Source organism: Bos grunniens, chromosome 7 (assembly GCF_055505025.1).
Source record: "Bos grunniens cultivar Pamir isolate PY7600 chromosome 7, Bosgru_T2T1.0, whole genome shotgun sequence".
In the NCBI taxonomy this organism is placed as follows: domain Eukaryota; kingdom Metazoa; phylum Chordata; class Mammalia; order Artiodactyla; family Bovidae; genus Bos; species Bos grunniens.
Window position 1 is genome coordinate 80,511,095 of NC_141171.1, and position 23,150 is coordinate 80,534,244.

Genomic DNA, 23,150 nt, shown 5'->3' on the forward strand with positions numbered 1-23,150 from the left:
CCCATTCCCTTCTCCAGGGGATCTTTCCAACCCAGGGATTGAACCCAGGTCTCCCACATTGCAGGCAGATTCTTTACAAGCTGAGCCACAAGGAAGCCCAAGAATACTGGAGTGGGTAGCCTATCCCTTCTCCAGCAAATCTTCCTGACCCAGGAATCGAACTGGGGTCTCTTGCATTGCAAGCAGAGACCTTACCAACTGAGCCAGAAGGGAAGTGGAAATAAGTATAATTTGCCATAAATTGAAAATTCCTCAGTAAGGAATTGCAATTGGAGAAGAAAATGGCAACCCACTCCAGTGTTCTTGCCTGGAGAATCCCAGGGATGTTGGAGCCTGGGCTGCTGTCTATGGGGTCGCACAGAGTCGGACACGACTGAAGCAGCTTAGTAGCAGCAGCAGCAGATAGGAATAGGAAGCAGAAATAACAGGCTTAAACAAGATAGAATTTTACTTCTTTGTTACTTAAAAAAGAAGACTTGGAAAAAGGCAATCCAAGGCTCATCTATCAGCCCCAGGATGTTACTGGTAACCCAGGCTCTTTTTCTTATTCTGCTTTGCTGTCCTTACTGTGTGACCTCCATCATCAAGGCTGCTAAGCGCAGAATGGCTGCAGTCACCAGCCATCAGGCAGGCATCAGGAGAGGAAAGACAACAGAGTCTCCATGAGTGCCTTTTAACCAACGAGCATTCCTGAACGTCCCACCCAGCAATTTCCACTTGCTTTTCATGGGCTGAGCTTAGCTACTTGGTCTACCCAATAGCTAAAGGAAGATGGGAAATGAGGTCTCTCAGTTGATATAAAATTCAGGATTCTGTTACTAAGGAAGAATGTAGGAGTGGATATTGAGTAGGTCATGAGCCAAGCCTGCCTTATAAGAGAATTGTGGAAGATTAAATGTAATAAAAATACAACAAGAATATTAAAATTTACCTAGATGTATTGCTTGCCAAGGTTCTAAGACTAAGGTCTCTCCTACTGTTAAAAGTAAGGTCATATATTCTCTACTTCTGTGTCTCTATTTCTGCTTTGCGAATAAGTTCATGTGTATAGACACAGGCGTAGAGAACAAATGCAAGGAAACCAAGGAGGGGAGGGATGGGGGGATGAACTGGGAGATTGGGACTGACGTATATACACTACTGTGTACAGAGTGGATACCTAACGGGAGCCTACTGCATAGCTCAGGGGACTCTACTCAGCGCTCTTTGGTGACCTCGGTAGGAAGGAGACCTGGCGCACTGCAGCCTACGGGGTGGCAAAGAGTCAGACTCGACAGGGTGACTGAACAACAAGAGCTGATTCACTTTGCTGTACAGTGGAAACCAACGCAATATTGTAAAGCAACTATACTCCAGTAAAAAAAAAAAGTCCATGTGTCAGCAGTGTTAAAGACATGCTGCTGCCAAAGAGAGACTTCCTTCTTGATGTAAACAAGTCTGAAGAAGAAGTGGACAGGACACAGCTTTTCCACTGTGTGATCAGAAACTTTAGTCCCTTGTCTTCCCACAAAAGGTCTCATCACACACTTTAGGAAACAGTGATGTAGACTAGGGTTCAAACCCTAGCTTTATCTTTTTTGGTATAACCTTAGGCAATGCATTTTTTAACTGTTTATTGCAACATCATGCACATTCAGAAAAGCTGGTGTGTGTGTCCAGCTCAGTGAATTTTCAGAAGCCAAACTACCCATGCGTCCAAACTGAGGAGCATCACCAGCTCTCCGGAAGCCCACACCACATTTCCTCCGGTCACTGCCCGCCCCCTCAAGAGCAGCCACTGGTACTCAAGAGAGCCAAAAGTCATTCTGACCCTGTCTGATCCTTGGCTCAAACATGGGGACATCACACTGACTGTGAAGAATCATCAGAAGAGACTGAAGGACCAGCCACTGATGAAGTAAAAGTGCAAAGCCTGTAGTGGACACGCAAGAGACAATAGAGATTCTTATCAGGAAATGGAGGAGGAACACGGCTTAAGTACCAGCTGGAAAGGGAGACATCTCGGAAATGAGCACAGCCTCGGAACCTTGCCATTGGGAGGAAGTGTGTGTTGTTGTGCTTAAGTACATGTGCTCTGAGTCCAGACAGATGTGAATTCACAAAATCTCACTCAGCCAGCTCCTTGTGGGATCCTAGGTCTGGGTGAGGCCTAAGCATCAGTACATTTAAAGCATCCTGGGAGGACTTCTCTGGAGGTCCCAGTGGTTAAGATTCCACCTGCCAATGCAGGGGACATGGGTTCGATCCTAGTCTGGGAAGATTCCACATGCCCCAGAGCAACTGGCCTGCGCGCCACAAGTACCAAACCTGCTCTCTGAGCCCACGAGTTGCAACTACTTAAACTTGCACACCCAGAACCTGTGCTCCTCAACAAGAGAGGCCACCACATTGGGAAGCCCATGCACCAAAACGAAGAGTAGCCCTTGCTTGCCACAACTAGAGAAAGCCCGTGCACAGCAACAAAGACCCAGGGCAGGCAAAAATAAATTAATCTGGGGGGGGGGGTGTGGAAAAAAAGCATCCAAGGTAATTCTAAGGTGAAGCCTGGGCTGAGAACCAGGCTCCAAACCCGGTTTCTCCATCTGTGACATAGAGTCATGGTGTATTTTGTAGACTCTGAAAATTATGCATGGTTAGCCCTTAAAACAGACCCTGACCCACGGACAGCACGCAGTGACTCTTCTGTTACAGCCCTAAATTCTACGTTTGGTCTGACAAGAAGTCTCTCCTTAATACCTTTTACTCCAGGGGTCAGCAGGTGTTTTCTGGAAAGGGCCAGATAGTGAATGTCTGCTTCGTGGGCCAGGCAGGTTCTGTTGCTTCCACTCAACTCTGCCATCGTGGTGTGACAGCAGTCACAGACAGTACACACACCAGCCGACCACGCCTCTGTCCTTGCACCTTCATGTACGGACACGGAATCTAAATTTCACATCATTTGCATGTGTTGTGAAATATCACCCTCTTTTTAATTTTTTTTCCCCAGCCATTTAAAAATATAAAAACCATTCACAGCCTGAACCTTGGACTGTCCAGAAACAGGCAGTGGGCTGGATTTGGCCCCTAGGCTGACTCCTTTCTTCCTGTTCTCCTTGACTCTTCCTCCCTGTGATGAAGAATAGGGCCAGGTTCCTGAATTCTTATATGTTCGTTTGCTTTAGGGTTCTCTCTCAACTGTCTCAGTTTCTCTTCTCTGTCCCACCCCCTGTCACTCGCCACTCTCCTTCCCTCCCCTCCCTCCGTGCTTCCTCCTGTCTCCCCACTGCCTCTCTCCTTCCTCCCCTTCCTCCTTCCCTCCTCCTTCCCCCATCCCTCTCCTGCCTTTCTCTTCTCCCTTCCTCTTCTCCCTCTCTCCCTCTCCCCCTTCCTTTCTCCCTCTCTTCCCCTCCCTCTGACACTCTGCAAGGTCCCAATGCCGGAAATCGGCCCAGGACCTGTCTTCCAAAACCCTGGCACAAGATCAGTGGTTTTCCACCAGATTCCAAGCTTGTGTTGAGGCTTTTCACACTGTCTCCTAGCAACCACCTTCTGTTCCCTCACCCTTTGTGGCCCCCTCTCTCCCCACCCTTGGCCATTCAAACTTCCCCAGACACTGACTTACAAAGAGGGCTGGGAGTCCCCCGAGCTGCTGCGGTAGTGGGTGGCTCCATCTGCAGCCGCCTCCCCCCACGCTGGAGGCTTCTTTTGGTCCTGGAATGTTAACTAGCTCTGCTTTGCCCGCTCAGCTCTAGAGTGGAGGGCTCCGCAGACTGGTCCTCTGTTCTCATCTCCTCTCCTCCCTCCGCACCCAAGGCCCAGTGGAGGATGCCTCTGTTGTTCCCTCCTTTCACTGGTTCGGGTTTCTTTAATGCGTATCATCAGAAGACTTGATCTTTTTTTAAGATTCAGAAACAAAGCAAAACTCTCAGAGGATTAGAAAATGTAGGAGAATATAGGGGCTTTCCCGGTGGCTCACCGGTAAAGAATCCGCCTGCAGTGCAGGAGCTGCAGGAGACGAGGGTTCGATGCCTGGGTCCGGAAGATCCCCTGGAGGAGGAGGAAATGGCAACCCACTCCAATAATCTTGCCTGGTAAATCCTATGGACAGAGGAACTGGCAGGCTACAGTCCATAATGTCGCAGAGAGTCGGACACACACGCATGCAGGAGAATATAATCACAAACAATGCTAGAGTGAAAACCCTTGTATTTACCTCCTTGGGAGCTACATGTATTTGTCTAGGACAAAGGTTGAGAAGTGGCCTTGCTGGGTCCCAGGGCATGTGTGGTTTATATTTTACGGGGTCTTGCAGCATCATTCTCAAACAGGATTGTAAATGCTACCAGCAGCACTGACTGAGAGTGCCCCTAAAGCTACGTCCTCTCTGATACAATATAATCTAACAGTATTTAATCAAGAACATGTACATGTTTTTTTTCTAGCAGGTACTGCTAATTTGACTTCACAGTATTCATTGGCTGCTCTAATTAACACTCCCCACAGGGATACACCTTTTCCCCAAACCCTCACTTGATATCAAATACATATTACAAATATCAAATACATATTTTTAAATTTTTATTGATTTTTGGCCACTTTTCCAAAGGGTGAAAAGATGTGTCTAATTATTTTTCTCTTTACAATTGAGGGTTTTTTGTTTTTTTTTTCCTTTCCCGGAAAATATGTCGATCAGCTTCTTAGTCACAAAGAAGAGACTTCCCTAGCAGTTGAGCGCTTCATGGAGCGGAGACCTGGCTGCACCGCTAAGTGGCCTGTGACACTGAGCGAGGCCTACTCAGTCTCTGAGACGAGGGGCTTTCGGTATGGTTGAAGGGCCTCAGCGTGGCACCCGGAGGTCATTGAGGCCATGTTTGAAAAGTGAAAGTGTTAGCTGCTCAGTGTCTGACTCTCTGAGACCCTACGGACTGTAGCCTGCCAGGCTCCTCTGTCCATGGGATTCTCCAGGCAATAATCCTGGAGTGCATTGCCATTCCCTTCTCCAGAAAGTCTTCCCGACCCAGGGATGGAACCCACGTCTCCTGCGTTACCCTCTGAGCCACCAGGGTAGCCTCTGGTATCCATGTTTAGTGCCTCTTTCATGAGTGGATCAAGAGGCAGAGGAGAGAAAAAAGAGGCCCTTCCATAGCGAGAGTCCCCATCTAAGTGCAAGGGAGGTTTTCAGCACAGGGCTGAGGGTGGAGAGCCAAGATCTGTTTTCCCTCTTGGGAAAATCCAAAGGGAGATTTTGTGTTTATCCACAGTCTCACTGAGCCAGCTAATGAGATGTCAAACTCTCTGCTTTTGGCTGAAATTCCTTCAGCTCTGTATGGTAATACTGCCTCATGCTGATCAGAAGCCTGGCGGTTATGTATGTCTTTGAAAAGTAAAGATGGGAATGGAGATAAATTACTAATTAACAAATGCCATCCATTTGTCACACCAACTCTTTCTAGGCTCAAAGTCTGAGGGGAAAGGATAATTATGAAGAGTATCACCAAAAATAAAGTCTCTTCAACAAATGGTGCTGCAACCCCATTGGATATCCATACAGAAAAAAATAAATGTTGGGTGCCATGGACAAAAATTAATCTGAAATGGATCATAGTATTAAACATAAAAGCTGAAACTAAAAAACCTTTAAAAGAAAGTACAAGAGAAATTCTTTGCAAAGACTTCTTAGGTACAACATAAAAAGCACAAAGCATTAAAGAGGAAAAGGGATAAATTGGACTTTGTCACAATCAAAAGCTTCTGTCCTTTGAAAGACACCATTTAGAAGAAGAAAGGCAAGCCACAGACTTGGAGAAAATATTTGCAAAGGATTCCTATCTAGAATATATAATGAACTCTTGCAACTCTAATAAAAAAACAACCCATTTTTAAAATGGGCTAAAAATTCTAATGGAAACTTTGCAAAAGAAAATCTGAATGGTCAATGAAATTCTCCACAGGAAAGTACAATGAAAACCACAATAGATATGAGTACTCATCAGCTGAATGACTAAATTTAAAGATGGATATTACCAAGTATAGGTGAGGAAACAGAATTCCCATAACATTACTGTGGAAACATAAAATGATATAACCGTGTGGGTAAACCAGCTCACCACTTACACTTATTGTCTGACCCAGCAGTTCTACTCCTGAATATGTATACATATCTTATGGTCTGAATTGTCTCCCCCCAAATTACAGATATTGAAGCTCTGACCATGCTTTAGAATGTGACTATTTTTGAGGACAGGGTCTTCAGAGCTGATTAAGTTAACATGAGTCTGTTAAAGTTAGGGTGGGCCTTAATCCAGTATGACTGGTGTCCTTATAAGAAGAGGACATTGGGACACACAGAGGAACACCGGGGACACAGACACAGAGGGAAGACCACGTGGGGACCCAGCATGAAGGTGGCCGTATACAAGTCACCACCCTGCCCGCACCTTGATCTTGACTTTTACTAGCCTCCAGGACCATGGGAAATAAATTTCTGTTGTTAAAACCACCCTGTCTATGGTATTGTGTTATGGCAGCCCTAGCAAACTAATCCAGTGTCTTAAGACAAATGAAATCCTATTTCTACACAGAGTTGTAGGTGAGTGTCTACAGAAGCTTTATTCATAATTTCTAAGAAATGGAAGCAATCCATATGTTTATCACCTGATGAGCAAACTGTGGTCCATCCATCCAATGGAAGATGACTCGACAATAAGATGGAGTAAATTATTGATACTGTGTGCCAAATATGATGCTGAGAGAATGAAGCCAGAGACAAAAAAGCATATATCATCTGATTCCATTTCTAAGAAACACAAGAAAGATCAGATTTAATCTTTAGTCATGAAAAGCTGATCAATGATGGGCTGAGGGTGGGGGCAGATTATCTGGGAAAGCATATAAGGGAAACTTTCAAGATAATGGAACATTCTTTTTCTTGAGTGTGGTAGTGGTTACACAGGGGAACACAACTCATCAAACATTACAGGAAATGAGTTTTTTTATATGTAAATATACCTCGTTAAAATTGATTTTTTTTTTTAAAAGTGTCCTCAATCCAGAAAATGCTTGGAAGCCCTGCCCTGAATGCACTTAAAGGCAGTGAGCAGATGAGCGTGGGTGCTGTGGGTGATCACAGTGTCTTGTCATCACAGGAGGTATGAAGAGGGGACCAGCGAGAATGAGGCCGCAGCCGAGGAGGAGGAAGGGGAAGAAGAGGAGGAGGAAGGGGAAGAGGAAGCCTCCCCTGACATGGACGGGTGCCCAGCGGTAAAGGTAGGGAGGGCCGGGACATGGGAAGGGCTGTTTTGGGGGAAATAATCCTCAACTATTGAACCCAGGCTGTCAGAAAAGTCTCGGGGCTAAGTCTCATGCCCCAGCATCAGGGGACAGGCTTTCAGAGTGGGGTGACCTGCAGAGGGTTGTATAGGGGTGTCCCTGCCTGGAATTGGAGTCATTTCAGTGACAGAAAATCAGGAGGAGTTGATTGACCCTCTCATCTCTCCCACCCTCTGTGGTTCCCAATTCTCTGGGCAGACTCCAGGCTGTACAGTCAGCTGGCCTGGATTCAAATACTGGCTCTGCTCCTACCTAGCTGTGTCGCCTTAGACCGATGACTTCATCCCACTCCAGCCTTGGCTTTCTCATCTCTAAAATGGGCGCAATAATGCCAACCTTGCAGATGGGTGGATCTCAAAGCAGTAGATTTCTCCATTTGGGTCTACCTGAAGGGCAGTAGGAAAGGGGGTCTAGTCGAGTGACTGTCACCTTTTGCTCCCCTGCTGCACTCAGGTGACATGTTGTAAGAGGCTCCATTAGGGGTGGAGGTACAGGTTGAGTGGGGAGGTAGGGGCGTTGGAAAAGAATCTGGGCCTGCCTTCTAACTACTCCACACCAAGAGGAAATCCTGCAGTTTCTCCAGCCAAAGGGGGTGCCTTTTTCAAAAGCACACAAAGGCACTGTTTAGGCTAACCAAGGCTTTTCATTTGGGTGTTTTTATTTGTTGATCTCTACTGGTAATTACTGTGAAAGGACAATAGAAAAGCTGATCACCTAGTTTTTAAAAAATGAGGTTTGCTAGTTGCTTCCCTAACTCCAAGAAAACATCTGCAGTTCTTGGCTAGGCGATGGAAGCCTTGGGTGTGGCTTTGTCAAAATATGGTTGGCACATTATTCTTGAGGGTGTGAGGCCCAGGACATCCATGCCTGAGGTACCTCTACTGCTTATGTGAGCTTGTTAGGGGACTGAGTCTCTCCCACTGGCCCCAAGCACAGGTGTCAGGGAGGATTGGGGGCTGGCACACGGGGCCTTGGGTGCCATGCTGGCCGGGCTGGGTCCGCGGAAGCCCCCGGCTGTGTCTGAGGGCCAGGGGTGAGGTGATCGGAGTGGGGAGCAGCTTCAGTGTCCACCCCGTGAGTCTCAGGGTGGGTGGCTGAGACTCTGGGTTCTCCCAGCCTCACAGCTGTGACTTCTTCCTCAGGTGGACAAGGAGACCAACACAGAGACCCCAGCCCCATCGCCCACGGTGGTGCGGCCCAAGGACCGGCGGGTGGGCACGCCCTCCCCGGGGCCGTTTCTTCGAGGGAGCACCATCATCCGTTCCAAGACCTTCTCCCCAGGCCCCCAGAGCCAGTACGTGTGCCGGGTAAGCAGCCGCACAGCCGTCCTCCCCGGAGCACCCGCTTCTCCCCCTGCAGCTGAGAGCTGTGGGCCTCGCACAGCTCTGGGTCCAAGTCCTGGTCCCGCCCCTGTTGTCAGTCATTCTTGGCATGTTACACCTGTTTCCTTATGGAGTTAATAGACCAAGTCTATGCGGTTGCTCTAAGGACTGAATTGGCTAAAGCATGGGAGAGGCTCAGTAACCAGTACATGGCCAACGTTTTTATATATGTGTGTGTCTGTTTACTTATATATGTTTATTTACTTGCTTATTATATAAATATAATATGTATATTTATTTACTTACTTACCCAACCACATGGCATGTGGGATCTCAGTTCCCCAACCAGGGACTGAACCCATGCCCCCTGCTGTGAAAGTGCAGAGTCCTAACCACTGGGCCACCAGGAAATTCACAGCCAAGGCTGTTTATCAGTTCAGTTCAGTTCAGTCGCTCAGTCATGTCCAACTCTTGGCGACCCCATGGACTCCAGCAGGCCAGGCCTCACTGTCCATCACCAACTCCTGGAATTCACTCAAACTCATGTGCATTGAGTCGGTGATGCCATCCAAACATCTCATCCTCTGTCATCGCCTTCTCCTTCTGCCTTCAGTCTTTCCCAGCATCAGGGTCTTCTCCAGTGAGTCAGCTCTTCACATCAGGTAGCCAAAGTATTGGAGTTTCAGCTTCAACATAGTCCTTCCAATGAATATTCAGGACTGATTTCCTCTAGGATGGACTGGTTGGATCTCCTTGCAGTCCAGGGAACTCTCAAGAGTCTTCTCCAACACCACAGTTCAAAAGCATCAATTCTTCAGTGCTCAGGTTTCTTTATAGTCCAACTCTCACATCCATACATGACTACTGGAAAAACCATAGCCTTGACTAGATGGACCTTTGTTGGCAAAGTAATGTCTCTGCTTTTTAATATGCTGTCTAGGTTGGTCATAACTTTTCTCCCAGGGAGTAAGGGTCTTAATTTCATGGCTGCAGTCACCATCTGCAGTGATTTTTGGAGCCCCAAAAAATAAAGTCAGCCACTGTTTCCACTGTTTCCCCATCTATTTCCCACGAAGTGATGGGACCAGATGCCATGACCTTTGTTTTCTGAATGTTGAGCTTTAAGCCAACTTTTTCACTCTCCTCTTTCACTTTCATCAAGAGGCTGTTTAGTTCTTCTTCACTTTCTGCGTATCTGAGGTTATTGATATTTCTCCCGGCAATCTTGATTCCAGCTTGTGCTTCCTCCAGCCCAGCATTTCTCATGATGTACTCTGCATATAAGTTAAATAAGCAGGGTGACAATACGCAGCCTTGACATACTCCTTTTCCTATTTGGAACTGTTTATAATTCCAACCAACTCTCCACTCTGTTTACGCCCGGCCCTGCCCTTCCACACCCCTTGCTGAGATCAGACTGATCCTCACCTTCCCTGATGGACAGTTCCTCCCCCTCCAAGGCAATGGCAGCATGCAGCCTGAGGTTGCAAAATAGCAACAGCCCTGGATTACTTAGCTATGGGTTTAGGAGCTTTTTTTCATTGAACTTTTTGGCTACCATTGAAAACTTAAGAAATTCAATTAAAAATAAAATTTAAAATGCAGCCATTTCACATAAAACTCCAGTTTCTGTGGAGGGGAAAAGAGAGACTGTCTGGCCCCTAGGGCTACACATTCTGTCACAGTGATGAGTGGCTGGAGCTCCGCAGTGAGGGCCGCTGCCCTCGGAGTAGGGACTGGCAGGCCTTTTCAAGTTCATCGTGGCCTCCACCGGCCCTCTTTAACCTATTTGACTTGCTGACCTGCTCTTGCAAGCCATGGAAGTTTAGAAGCCGTGCAGTGGTCTTGGCTTCCGGAATCTCTTGCCTTCTATCCATGACTCCCATCTGAGGGGTCACTCCAGTTGCTGGGGCTGTAGAACTAAGACCTTGTTTCTGAGGTTCATATGACATGTTGACATCCTTCCCTATCTCTTACCATACAAAATGAGCAAGCAATAACTAGAATAATAAACAGAACCGTCCCGTTTCGTGTTCCAGTAAGTTGTGCAGGAGAGGCCCCTGGAACCCGCCCCACCTCATCAACCTGACATCCATTTGTCTATTGTTATAGAGGGAAGGGCTATGGGGGATTCAGCATCTAATATCTGGTATCCAAGGCCTCCAGTTATAAGCTTGAGTGTGTGTGTGTGTGTGCTCAGTTACCCAGTTGTGTCCAGTTCTTTGCGTGCTCTGCTATCCATGGGATTCTCCAGGCAAGAATACTAGAGTGGGTTGCCATTTCCTTCTCCAGGGGATCTTCCCAAGCCAGGGATTGAACCTGCATCTCCTGCATCTCCTGCATTGCAGGCAGATTCTTTACTGGTAAGCCAGTAGTAGTGAAGTTAATTTTTTCATAACGTGACAATTTTACAAATGCACTGGCTACTTTTCAAATTAGTGCCCGCCCCAAAACATTCCCTGCAGTACCTCCCAGAAATAATGTAAACCTCTCCTCTCTGTGTCGTCTCTACTTAATGTTAGAGCTTGTAAACATCTGAAAAGAAAGTGTGAGTACACGTAATATAGTTGTGTATCTTGCAAAAGGTACAGGGTTTCCTGCAGTCACTGAGTGTGATTTTAATGCAAGGGACTTCCTGAACCACAAGTGAAGAATCCTGCTTAATCCCAGCTCACAGCTGAAGAAGAGAAAAACCCAATCCGTGTTTCAAATGTGAATAACTTGAAGGATTTAGCAAAGCCCTCAGGATAATGGATAATCTGTCTTTGGCAAAATTACCGCCTTTATGAACATGCAGTGGAAATCAAACACAAAATGAAGGATGATACTTGTTGGAAAAATCACAGCAAAAGAAATGAATGTTTGATTTATCCTTTGTCATCAGGATTTAGAATGCAGTTGTAATTTTGTCAAATGGAAGATATGAAATATAAAACTTTTGAAAAGTGTTACTCTTTTCCAACTAAAAACTCAAACTTTTGCCCCCCAATGTTTACTATAAAATTCTGGTCTCCTGTGTAAATGGATTCACTTTAAATGGGCTTTTCCAGAATTGGCATTCCTGATAACAAAGAGGTCCAGTCCCATGTCTCAAGCATTTTTAACACAACTAGCACTATGCTGAGCCCGTTCCACATTTTATTACCTGGACCAGTCTCCAACCTCAGGGCTGAAGGTAAAGAAATTCCCAGTCTGCATGGATCACCTGCCACAGGCAAAAAAAGGGCCTTTATTAGCAAAGATGTATATTTTTTCTTCTTTTGCTTTCTGACTACACTTCAGCCCAAGCTTATCTGTTTCTGGTAGATTCTCACTTAAGGCTACAGGAAGTAGCCAATGGTACAACATCCTGAATTTTTTTTCCTGTCATTTCCCTTAAAACTCTATAGGGGTGTGCAGTCTGTCTCTTGAGATGCAAGAGGTAACAATAATGTTTCCCTCTGTTTCTCACCCACAAAATGAGCATTCTCAAATTCCCAGCAGGGAATATGTGTCTGTGCTGTGCCCCCTCCTACCTCCAGTACACAGCCAGCTCCCTGTTTTCCAGCCTGTGGTTTATAGCACTCCACTCCCCTAGTACCAAGAACCTAGTACCTGGTCAGGGTTCTTCACAGCAAGCAGCAGAAACAGACTGGGAGCAGTATATGTGGGGAAGAAATGTTTGAACAGGAAAGTGAGTAGTTCACAGATTCATTAGAAGGCTGTAGAAGCAACCTCAGAAATCAGGCAGGAACAAGGCGGGCCAGACCACAGCCAAAATCACACCCTAAAGACAGGTGAGGACACAGTGCTACTGCAGTACATGGCCCCAGCTGGCCCTGCAGCTGCCTTTGGGGTTCAGCACTGAGGCCCCCAGCAGACTCCTGACACTGCAGGAGGCCAGGAGAGCTCTAGCTGCTGCTGCTGCTGCCACCACTGTTCACCACTGATGGCTGCTTCTCCCTGAGAAACCAACAAACACAGATGCAACAAACAAGCCCACAAACACGGAACAGAAGAGAGTGGCCTGGCTGAGTCCAAGAGGCACAGCCACAGAGATTTGGTCCAGCTGACCAGGTTGTGACTGAAAGACCAGCACGATTGCATTTAATTGTCATAGCTGAGTCCTGTGCTGGCTTCTAGCTGCAAGGGAGGCCATGAAAGCAAGACTCTGGTACTTTTGCCTCATGAGTGGAAGGTGGGCTTTGTCTCCCACTGAGAGTCATAAGAGGATGGAGTTTCATATGCTAATTAGGTTAGCAGCACACACACACACACCCCCCCCAAAAAAAATTCCGTTTTTCCTGTGTCATCTAATCTCACAAACAGCCCTGCAAGGCAAGTGGCGTTAATCCCATTTCATAGATGCTGCAAGTCAGGGCACTTTGTTGTGAGCACAGGCAGTCCCTTCTCCTGGCCTGACATCAAGAGCCCTCTGCCGGGTGTCCCCCTCTTTGGTCCTCAGCATGGCCTGTGTCACTTGGTGAGTTTCCTGGGCTTGGGCTTCCACTGGACTTTTAAGTCATGAGGGGCGGGGACAGTGTTACACTCCCCACAGCTCCCCACAAGCCCTGTGGCGCTGACGCCTCCGTATCAGCAGCACTGTCTCACGTGTCGGTTGGCCCACTTTGACCTGAAGGATACAGTTCTTCCAAAATTCTCATTTTCAAGTAGACCCCTCTGACTTCCCGTTATTTCACCTCTCTGCTCCTCGATCTCCCTCTAATGGAGATAGCAAAAAGGCAACAATATTCTCTACCATGTCTCAGATCAAATGCACTAAAACATCTTTAAGAAAGAGTTAAACTCAAGGACTTAATGTAACTTTCATCGCTCTTTTATAACATGGTCTTTAACACATAAACAACTATGACTTAAGCACCAATCGTCCTGACACGTATTCCTAGTTGGTGTGACATATATTCTGTGAGTGCCACTTTTGGATTGAAACAATGCAGAATAAAGCCCCCTTCTGAAATGATACCCAGCCAGTCCATTTGTATGAATCCACCCCTCTGTCTTTATATTAATTTCATCTCTGAGCATTACATGCATCCTAAAGAGGATGTGAAATTAAAAGCCATGAAATTAAAAGATGCTTACTCCTTGGAAGAAAAGTTATGACCAACCTAGATAGCATATTGAAAAGCAGAGACATTACTTTGCCAATAAAGGTCCATCTAGTCAAGGCTATGGTTTTTCCTGTGGTCATGTATGGATGTGAGAGTTGGACTGTGAAGAAAGCTGAGCGCCGAAGAATTGATGCTTTTGAACTGTGGTGTTGGAGAAGACTGTTGAGAGTCCCTTGGACTGCAAGGAGATCCAACCAGTCCATTCTGAAGGAGATCAGCCCTGGGATTTCTTTGGAAGGAATGATGCTAAAGCTGAAACTCCAGGACTTTGGGCACTTCATGTGAAGAGTTGACTCATTGGAAAAGACTCCGATGCTGGGAGGGATTGGGGGCAGGAGAAGGGGACGACAGAGGATGAGATGGCTGGATGGCATCACTGACTCGATGGATGTGAGTCTGAGTGAACTCCGGGAGTTGGTGATGGACAGGGAGGCCTGGCATGCTGCGATTCATGGGGTTGCAAAGAGTCAGACACGACTGAGTGACTGAACTGAACTGAAAGAGGACGTGGCCTTGGATGGGACCTTGAACTCTTGTTCTGATGCTTACCAGCTATATGGTTTATAAAAATGTGGTAATCTCTCCCAACCTCAGTCCCGTCAGTTAAGATAGTTTGAGGATTAAATGAAACTGTCGGTAAAGCCCGTGGCACATAAGAGGGGCTCCGTCCGTATGGCTGCTGTCTTGTTTGTGTTTATTTGGCCGCACCAGGCTGGGGCATGCGGGACCTTTACTTGTGGCAAGTGAACTCTCAGTTGCAGCACGTGGGATCTAGTTCCCTGACCCAGGATTGAACCCCGGCCCTCTGTGTTGGTAGCGCAGAGCCTTAGCCACTGGACCGCCAGGAAGTCCCAGTGTGGCTTTGTTGTTACTGTTATCTGTTTCTCATTCTGGTTGACACTCTGCCCAGTGCAGGAGCTATTTCATCAATGTAGCAGGACTAGTAATGTCATTATTACTGATAATTACTAATAACCACAAACATGACAGTGTGGACAGCTTCTCAGAGGAGACCCACCTCAGTGAGCTGACAGCTGCCAGAATAAATAGACTCTGGAGCATCAGCCTGTGACAATCCCACTGACCTGGAAATATGACTCCAGAGAGAGACCACCATCTCCCCTCCCTCTCCCGTCCTCCCGCTGGGGACACGAACTGTCAGTAAAAAAGCATCCGTTTGACCGTAGCCCTGATCTCTGGCCACAGATGAGGAATGTTAGCCCTCCAGGGAGAGTCCAGATAACTGCAGGATTGAATGGGTTCTGATGAGGAGAGAGCTGTGACCAGCACAGCCCTCACAGAACCTGTCTGCTCCATCTCCATATCAGTCTCAATATGGGCTCTATTCGAGCCCTGAAGGTGGGCTCTGTGGGCGACAGGAAAGAGTTGGTGCAAACAGGCCTTAGCATAGGAGGCCAGAGGGCAGTGTGTCCTGGAGTCATCTGTGGCTGGTGTCCATCCCGCCAGGCTGCACCAGCTCCAACCTTGAGCAAATCGGGTAGCCCCTCACCCGCCGTCTTCTCATTAGTAAAGTGGCGATGTCCTCTCCCATGGGGCTGTTGGAAGGATGAATGAGGTCTTGTGGTTGGCACACAGGGCCACACATTGTTGAGGACCCACTCAGTGAATGCTCACCCAGAGAGAAAAGGAAGGTCGAATGAAACCTGCCTCCTGCATGCAGTCCCCATGGGGAACACGGAAAGGAAGGACGGGGCTGGGGACCCCACCACCCTCCTGGCCCCAGTGTGCCTTTTGCACGCATTCGGACCTTCATGAGTGTCCCACGCCTCTTCTCTCTGCAGCTGAACCGAAGTGATAGCGACAGCTCCACCCTGTCCAAGAAGCCACCTTTTGTTCGAAATTCCTTGGAGCGACGCAGCGTCCGGATGAAGCGGGTAAGACGGTGCCTTTGTTTCCCCAAGCCCTGTGTCCCTCACGCACATCCCCTGATGCCTGACCGTTTCTCCTCAGCCACTGGTTGGAAGAAAGCACTTGAAAGCATGGTGGTATTTGCAAATGGAAGTTGGTGAACTGTAAGGCCTGGGTAGGCACTGGGGAAAGTGCCAAGGGGTAAACGTAGCATAGTTTTTGTGACCAGTATGTTAGATCAGGAGTGGGCATACTTGTGTAGAAATCAGAGTCATGAAGAACCAATCAACCCAAGATGTCACAGCTACCAATGGGAGCCTGCCTCCTGCAGGTCTCTGCTCCCTGTGTTGTCCAACTGACCGAGCAGTTGAAGGTCCCTTGCAACAGCCTCCTTGCGGGAAGAGAGGCCAGGTGCCCCTGCCCCCCCACGCCTCCCCACCAAGAGCTGACCTGGAAGCAAGGAGGTGCGAATGGGACTCAGTCCAGCTGGAAACTCCCAGGGAAGAGGCCCCAAGCTGTCCCCGCAGAGCAACCTGGCCTTTCCTTACGGAGAACGTGGCTGCATGGGGGTTGGCAAGAGGCCTTAGGTCAAGGCCCTACTCCTGCTAGGGACTTTTCACTAGTCAGGGTTGCAGGAGGGGCAGGGGGCCCTCCCCACTGTGGGCTTTCAGCGCAGACTTGACAACAGTTCTGGTGAACTTCCAGAACTAGAAAAAACCCAGGAGCCAGAATGTCAGAAAGAGGAGTGGAGAGAGCAAAGCAAAAACGCAGAGAAAGGAGAGCATGCTGACAGCCCCGTGTAGGGGCAGCCCCGTAGCATCTCCGGCAGGCCTGCTGCTGACCACCAGCCTCGGGAGTGGTCCTGTGTATGGCCATACCCTCCCTGCACAAGTCTCCAGAAAGAACCAGAGACAGCAGGAGAAAGAAGGCAGTGCAGAAGAGGCTCCCTCCCAGAAAGGAGAGGGTACTGAATGCAGGAGAATGTGGGCATGGCCGCAAGTGACAGGGGCATCCCCTGCCCCACCCCGTCTGCTGTGGCTGGCTGGCACTCCAGTCCCTGGAACACCGAGTCACCTTGGGAGCCTGTTGATAACGCAGATTCCAAGGCCGCACTCCCAGACCACCTCATCCAGGCAGCTGGGGTGTGGCCCTGGAAGCAGCATTTTTATAGGCTCCTCAGAATTCTGGACCAGGTGTTCCATGATCCACTCCTGGAGAAATGACACCCAGGAGCTCCTACTCAGTACCCCCTGCACGTCTTACAACCCCCGCCCCCACTCCCCCCACCCCCTGCCGTAAGACAAGCCTCACAGAAGTTCCTGCTTCTTCATCTCCTCTTCCCCTCAGCCAAAGGGATGCCTTGCAAAGGGGGCCCTTGATAGCTGGTCTGAGCCCATGTTCCCTTCAGGTCCTTTCTATGTCCTGAGGCACAGGGGTGTCCAGAGGCTGGGCCAGGACCCGTGCACACTGCAGACCTGCCTCCACTAGCTGCCTGAGCAATGCGTGTTGTGGACAGGGCCACCTGGCAAGGGTCTGAGAGGACCTCTAGTAGCTGTGAGCAGTTCCTGGTCAGCAGCTGAGTGAGAAAATGCAAGGAAATGAACCCTACCCAGGACCTGAGGGAGCCGGGCTGCAAATCATCCCCTTGTCAAACCCCCGGATGGGGATACAGTCAGTCAAAACCTAGATTTCAGCCTCATGAGACCCTGAGCAGAGGATTCAGCCAACCTGTGTCTAAACTCCTACCCAGTGAAAATGTGGGATAATGAGTTTGCATTACGTTCAGCTGCTAGTTTGTGTAATTTGTTATGCAGTAACAGAAAACCAATACAATGCCCAATAAAGTGATTTTTAAAATGGTATTAATACATAAGACATTAACTATGAGACCTGTCCTCACTTCAGGCTGGCCAGTATGCTTTTAGGAACAGGAAACCACTCAATGGAGTGGTTCTGTGCTTTTCTAGGGTGACCATTGTCTAGTCTGTGCTTATACATGAGCAAGGCCAGGAGATCCAGCTGAGTGATCTCGGTGACTCCAGGTCTCACATGAAGCTGCTTTTGCTTAGCTCTGCTGCCCCTGTACTATCATTAGTCATGTCCTACTCTTCGGGACCCTGTGGACTGTAGCCCTCCAGGCTCCTCTGTCCATGGGATTCTCCAGGCAAGAATACTGGAGTGGGTTGCTATTTCCTTTGCTCTGGCCCATGTCCAGTCTCAGAAACTTGTCTGGATATGTCAATGCAGAGAGAGGCAGAGCTCAGGCAGTAGATGGAAGCCAGTGGGAGTAAGGGAAGCAACTGCGTGTAGGGAGTGAGTGGATGGGATCCGGAGCCAGCTGCCTGCAGTGGAATCTCAGCTTCACTGCTTATAACGTGTGTGATTTAACCTCTGGGAGCCTCATCTGTGCACACAATAACAGTCAGGACCTCATAGGGTCGTGAAAATGAACTCAGGTAACGGAAGTAAAGCGCCCAGCACCATGCCTGGGACATAAAACTGCTCACTAATATGAGGGGTAGACACGGAAAAAATCAAGACAGGCTCCCAGGGGTTGGACGAGCCTCACTTTTAGAGTGGAAGCCCGCGGATGAACGAAGGAGGGTAGCTGAGCTCCAGAGCAGGGGAGAGCACAGGGTCACTGGACCCGGCCCCATACTAACCTGTCCAAACCATCCCCACCCCCGCAGCCTTCATCCGTCAAATCCCTGCGCACTGAACGCCTGCCGCGCACCTCGCTGGACCTCGAGTTGGACCTGCAGGCCACCAGGACCTGGCACAGCCAGCTGACTCAGGAGATCTCGGTGCTGAAGGAGCTCAAGGAGCAGCTGGAACAAGCCAAGAGCCACGGGGAGAAGGAGCTGCCACAGTGGGTGCGGGAGGACGAGCGCTTCCGCCTGCTGCTGAGGATGCTGGAGAAGCGGGTGGGTGGCGAACCGTGGGAACGCAGGGCAGGCCACTGCAAGGGAGGGCGGTGAGGGCCCTGAATGGGTCCTGCAGTTCTGTGACTCACTGAGAGTGCTCCCAGAGCCCCTCAAGCTCATCAGCAAAGGAAGCCAGCAATCCCTCCCCCAGGAAACTTGATTCACTGTTTACTGGCTGCCAGGTCCTTTTGCTGCATTCCCGTGTTTGTGCGCAAGCCCTTATTACTCACATGTTTATTCCAGCAGCTGGTCCTTCATCAGGCATATTGGGGGGCACTTTATCTACGCTGGAGCACACACTTGCACAGAGTAAATAAGAACACTGACCTGCCCTCCTGCCTGCCTACCCAGTCCCACAGAGCACGTTTCTCCAAAGGGGAGAGGAGTGGGTCCTGGCCGGGTTTTATCCTGATGAAGACGCCTGAGGATACAAGCCTGCTGGCGTCTCATCCCTAGCGTAGTGAGTCGGAGAGATCTCAGCATTGCTCAAGAAAAAAGATACAACCACAAAGGGGCCAGACCACACGATGAGTTGAATTTGGGTGGCTGCTGCTTTCACACGTGTGTATTTGGGAAGGTCTCACATTGCATGAGACACCCCCACCCCCAGCCTCCAAAGGCAGCTGTTTGGGCTCCACTACCTAGAGGGGACTCCGGGAGTTGGTGATGGACAGGGAGGCCTGGCCTGCTGTGATTCATGGGGTCGCAAAGAGTCGGACACGACTGAGCGACTGAACTGAACTGACTGACATAGAGGGGAAGAGTCCAGGCAAACTCCCAGGGAAAAAGGGGGTTGGAGAGGGGACCTAGACATGGAGATGATGTCACTTGGAGCACCATGAGGAGTCTTGGGTTGGAGAACTCCAAAGCAGCAGGAGTTTGGACTCTTTTATAGACCTGGGGTTGAACACATCTATGACTAGCAGATGTTGGGTGCAGTTTTAGGGGGTATAGGTAACAGGCAGGCTCTAAAAGGCTAAAAAAAAAAAAACCCAAACTGCTATTTGAACTTCATTTAAAACAATTGGATGGGTAAAAAATTGTCTTTGACACCAGTGGGCTCCCAGACTGTGGTGAAGAAATAAACATCATAGGGTGAAGAAATAATCATCAGAGGCCATCTTTGACTCATTCCTTTCATACCTGCCAGGAGGGCTGTCCATGGCAGAAATGACAAGCTTTTGCTAGTTTTCTCTGCACACAGCCAAGCAACGCAACAGCACCTTCCAGACGGTGCCTCACTGGATTGTTGGGAGGGCCATTAGCTAAAATTCCAGCTCTCAGTTAAGGTGATGAAAACATAAAGCAGGAAGGTGGTGCTGGGCTTCTTAGGTCTGGACTTGTGGGAGCCTCAAATTGACTCTAGTAAATCAGAAGTTCCCCAAGCATTTATTTCTTTCTTGTTTATTACATCAGAGTTATAATAACAGCATTAAGAGAAAATAGAAAATTAGAGAAAGTTTTAAGGAAGAGAAGGAACTAAATATGTCTCTAATGGTAGCTGTCTATTACATTTATCTTGGAGCTTCCTAGTAGCCAAGGCAAAAAGAGATAAGCAAACAAGTATATATGTTTCCTGCCTTAAGAAGGCACCTACCAAGAAAACCTGACCTTTCAAATAGTTTTGTTTTTTTTTAAATAGTAAATCTATGACTATCTGATGATGATTCTGTTAAAGAGTCATTTAAATGGTATAGCTTCATTAACCAAAATACTGTCTTCGTGCTATGGTTTTAAGTGTGTAGAACATAGATATTTGAGGGCTCTCTGGTTTGTTCTCTAAAGTGTTTCCTTAGGTTTGTATCAGGAGGGAAGGATGTATTGTTCCTCAAACCCTTGACCATAATTGCATGATTCAAAATTGGGTTTCTACGATTTCTTAATTGTATGTCGTTAAAGCAGTTTCTTAACATGCCTGAGGCTTTGTTTCCGCATCTGTAATATAGATTATTATAAAGCCTACCTTCCTAAGTGGCCCTGAGGAGCAGTGAGGTGACACGCATTTTACCAGGTAGCTCTTGCCGCCTTACTTCTGACACGTGCATATAGGTATTCAGTTCCCTGGCCCTGAAAACCTATCCTGTCTGACACATGTTGGGATCACTTCCCCTCATCATCATTTGGAATAAAGAGGAACAGGAAACATCATGGTGCTCTCTGGTGACCCTCAGACCTTCTAACCACAGTAGACTCCTCATTTATGCTAGAAGGGTCTCCGTGGCTGACCCATTTCTAGAGACCCTAAGTACTCTCTGCTACCTCATTCTGCCCTCCAGATGGACCGAGCAGAGCACAAGGGAGAGCTTCAGACAGACAAGATGATGAGGTCAGCCGCCAAGGACGTGCACAGGCTTCGAGGCCAGAGCTGTAAGGAGCCCCCAGAGGTGCAGTCTTTCAGGTCAGCAAGTGGGTGCCTGGCCAGCCGGCCTTTCCCTTCTCACCCTGCCCTCCCAGCCTCGGTCTCCTCCTCTCCGTCTCGATGCTCCCTATCTGTGCTCCCAGCTCTCTGTAGCAGATGTTTGTCCTCTGCCGAGTCTTCCCCTGTCATCTGTGAGCCCCGCGGTGCTTCCCCCCAGCTGTCTTTATCGGTCTCCGCACAACTCGACCTAATTTGTTAGATCCTTTTGTTTAATGGGTGAGCCACCTGCTCCGGCCTTTCCTCTTAGCGCTCCCATCACCAGTAACTGCGGAGGATTGGCCAAGGGATAAATCAGCCTGGCAGTGGAAAATGTTTGCTGGGCCTCCCTAGCACTGCCTGCCACCTGCCAGGATCTCAGGGAGATGCCTTCTTGCCACCCCCGGACCCAGGCGTGTCCTGGGCCTCCCCATTCACAGAGGGTTTTGCATTTAGGTTTGTGTTGTCCTCTCGGAAAAGGTATTCATGTTTGTGTATGTGCTAAAATGCATCCCTTGGAGGAATTTAAAGATGTAAAATATACTGTCATTTTTCTAACCACACTTGGACATCTTTTCATTCTTAACCAGCAGGGAATCTAAAACAGACCACAGTGGAAATGGCCAAGGGCCCTTTGAGATTTCAGAGGCCCCTGATCGGAACTGGGGGTGGTTGTTCCTGCTGATGTTCCCCCAAGGCAGAGATTCTCAGCCAGGGGTGACTTGAGCCTCCGGGGAGGGCGTTTGGCAATGTCTAGGGACATTTTTGATTGTCAGAACCAGAGGAGGGCTGGCAGAGATGCTTCTGATGTTTTGTGGGTAGAGGCCAGGGATGCTGCTAAAGACCCTACCTGCACAGGATTAGCCCCACAATGAAGAAATTATCCTGCCCATAATATCTATAAAGTGAGGTTGAAAAGCCTGCTCTAAAGGGATGGCCTGGGACTTCCCTGGTGGCCCAGTGGTTGAGTCCGTACTCCCACTGCAGGGGGCTCGGATTCAATACCTGGTCAGGGAACTAAGATTCCGCGTGCCTCATGGTGTGGATGGGAAAAAAGAAAGAAAGAAATACATAAAGGAATGGCCTTTTTTACAGGGAGAAGATGGCATTTTTCACGCGGCCTCGGATGAATATCCCGACCCTCTCTGCAGATGACGTCTAATAGCCAGAAAAGTATTTCTTTTGTCCCAGTGATCACGCTGTGAGCCTAGACTGTGGCTAAACTTATTTATGTGGTGTTATATGAAGGTACCAAGTCATGAGTCCCCTAGCACTCTTGTCCATTTGAAGATAAACAGAATTTTTTAGTTTGAGTTCTATTATTATTAAAAAAAAAACAAAACAAAACAAAAAAAACCAGCATTACAATGACAAGATTGTATAGTTTGTATATTTAGGAATGTATTTTTGAGAAAGAAAATTTAAATGAACTAAAGCAGTATTAAGTTGCTGCTCTTCTTAAAGTTGTTTAGATTTTTTTTTTTTTTGTACAGATCTACCTACTAGAGGTTTCACTGCAATAAGAAGTAATGTTTGAGGGACAGTAATCCTCAAAGGATGTCCTGAAGGTGTCACAGCACAGCTGACCTTTCCTACTTAACGTATTTTGTACCATGTTTTTAAAAAGATGCACGGGAACTGTGCAGGGATTCTGAGGTGCGTCCGTGAATCTTCACGAGCTGTGATGTGTTTTTATGTGGCCGCCCGACGTGGAGCGGGCAGCGTGGGGCTGGCTGGTGACAGGCCTGCCCACGCTGGTCTCATGCCCAGTGAAGCCACTGACACGAGTGAGGGAGGGCTGTGGAGAACACCTTTCAGTTTTATCTCCATCAATAAAGTGGCCTTTCTGAACAAACGTCCTCACTCGCTTTTTCTCCCCTACCCCTCCCTTCATCAGTGTTCCCCTTGTTTTTGAATCTCCACTTCCCACTCATTCCCTCCCAACCTATCCCTAGGCCAGGAGAGTTGGTTTTTTTTTTTCTTTTTGTTTGCTCATGTGCTCATTAAAGGAGCAAATGTCTGCTGAGCGGGGACTGCTGCAGACATCAACTTGTGTGACTTCAACACCCAAGTCACAGAATCTCTTCCTCCTTCCTTCCTCTGAAGTGAGCGCTGCAGCTGTCTTCAGAGAAGGTCTCACTACCAGCCACACCAGAATCTTGGGCCAGCAGACTTCCCTGGGGGCCCAGTGCTTATGAATCCACCTTGCAATACAGGGGAC

General features: G+C 48.3%; 1 protein-coding gene across 3 annotated transcripts in view; it reads left to right on the forward strand.

Moving 5' to 3' along the window:
• Positions 1-22,784, forward strand: part of WWC1 (WW and C2 domain containing 1) — a 157,498-nt gene extending 134,714 nt beyond the window's left edge. For all 3 annotated transcript variants that reach the window (XM_086412786.1, XM_086412787.1, XM_086412785.1), the window contains 6 exons: positions 7,125-7,245; positions 8,451-8,615; positions 15,544-15,636; positions 18,301-18,534; positions 20,811-20,932; positions 22,025-22,784. In XM_086412786.1, coding sequence (XP_086268912.1) covers positions 7,125-7,245; positions 8,451-8,615; positions 15,544-15,636; positions 18,301-18,534; positions 20,811-20,932; positions 22,025-22,091 — 802 coding nt within the window. In that variant the 3' untranslated portion in view covers positions 22,092-22,784. The remainder of the gene's footprint in view (positions 1-7,124; positions 7,246-8,450; positions 8,616-15,543; positions 15,637-18,300; positions 18,535-20,810; positions 20,933-22,024) is intronic.
• Positions 22,785-23,150: the final 366 nt, after the last annotated feature.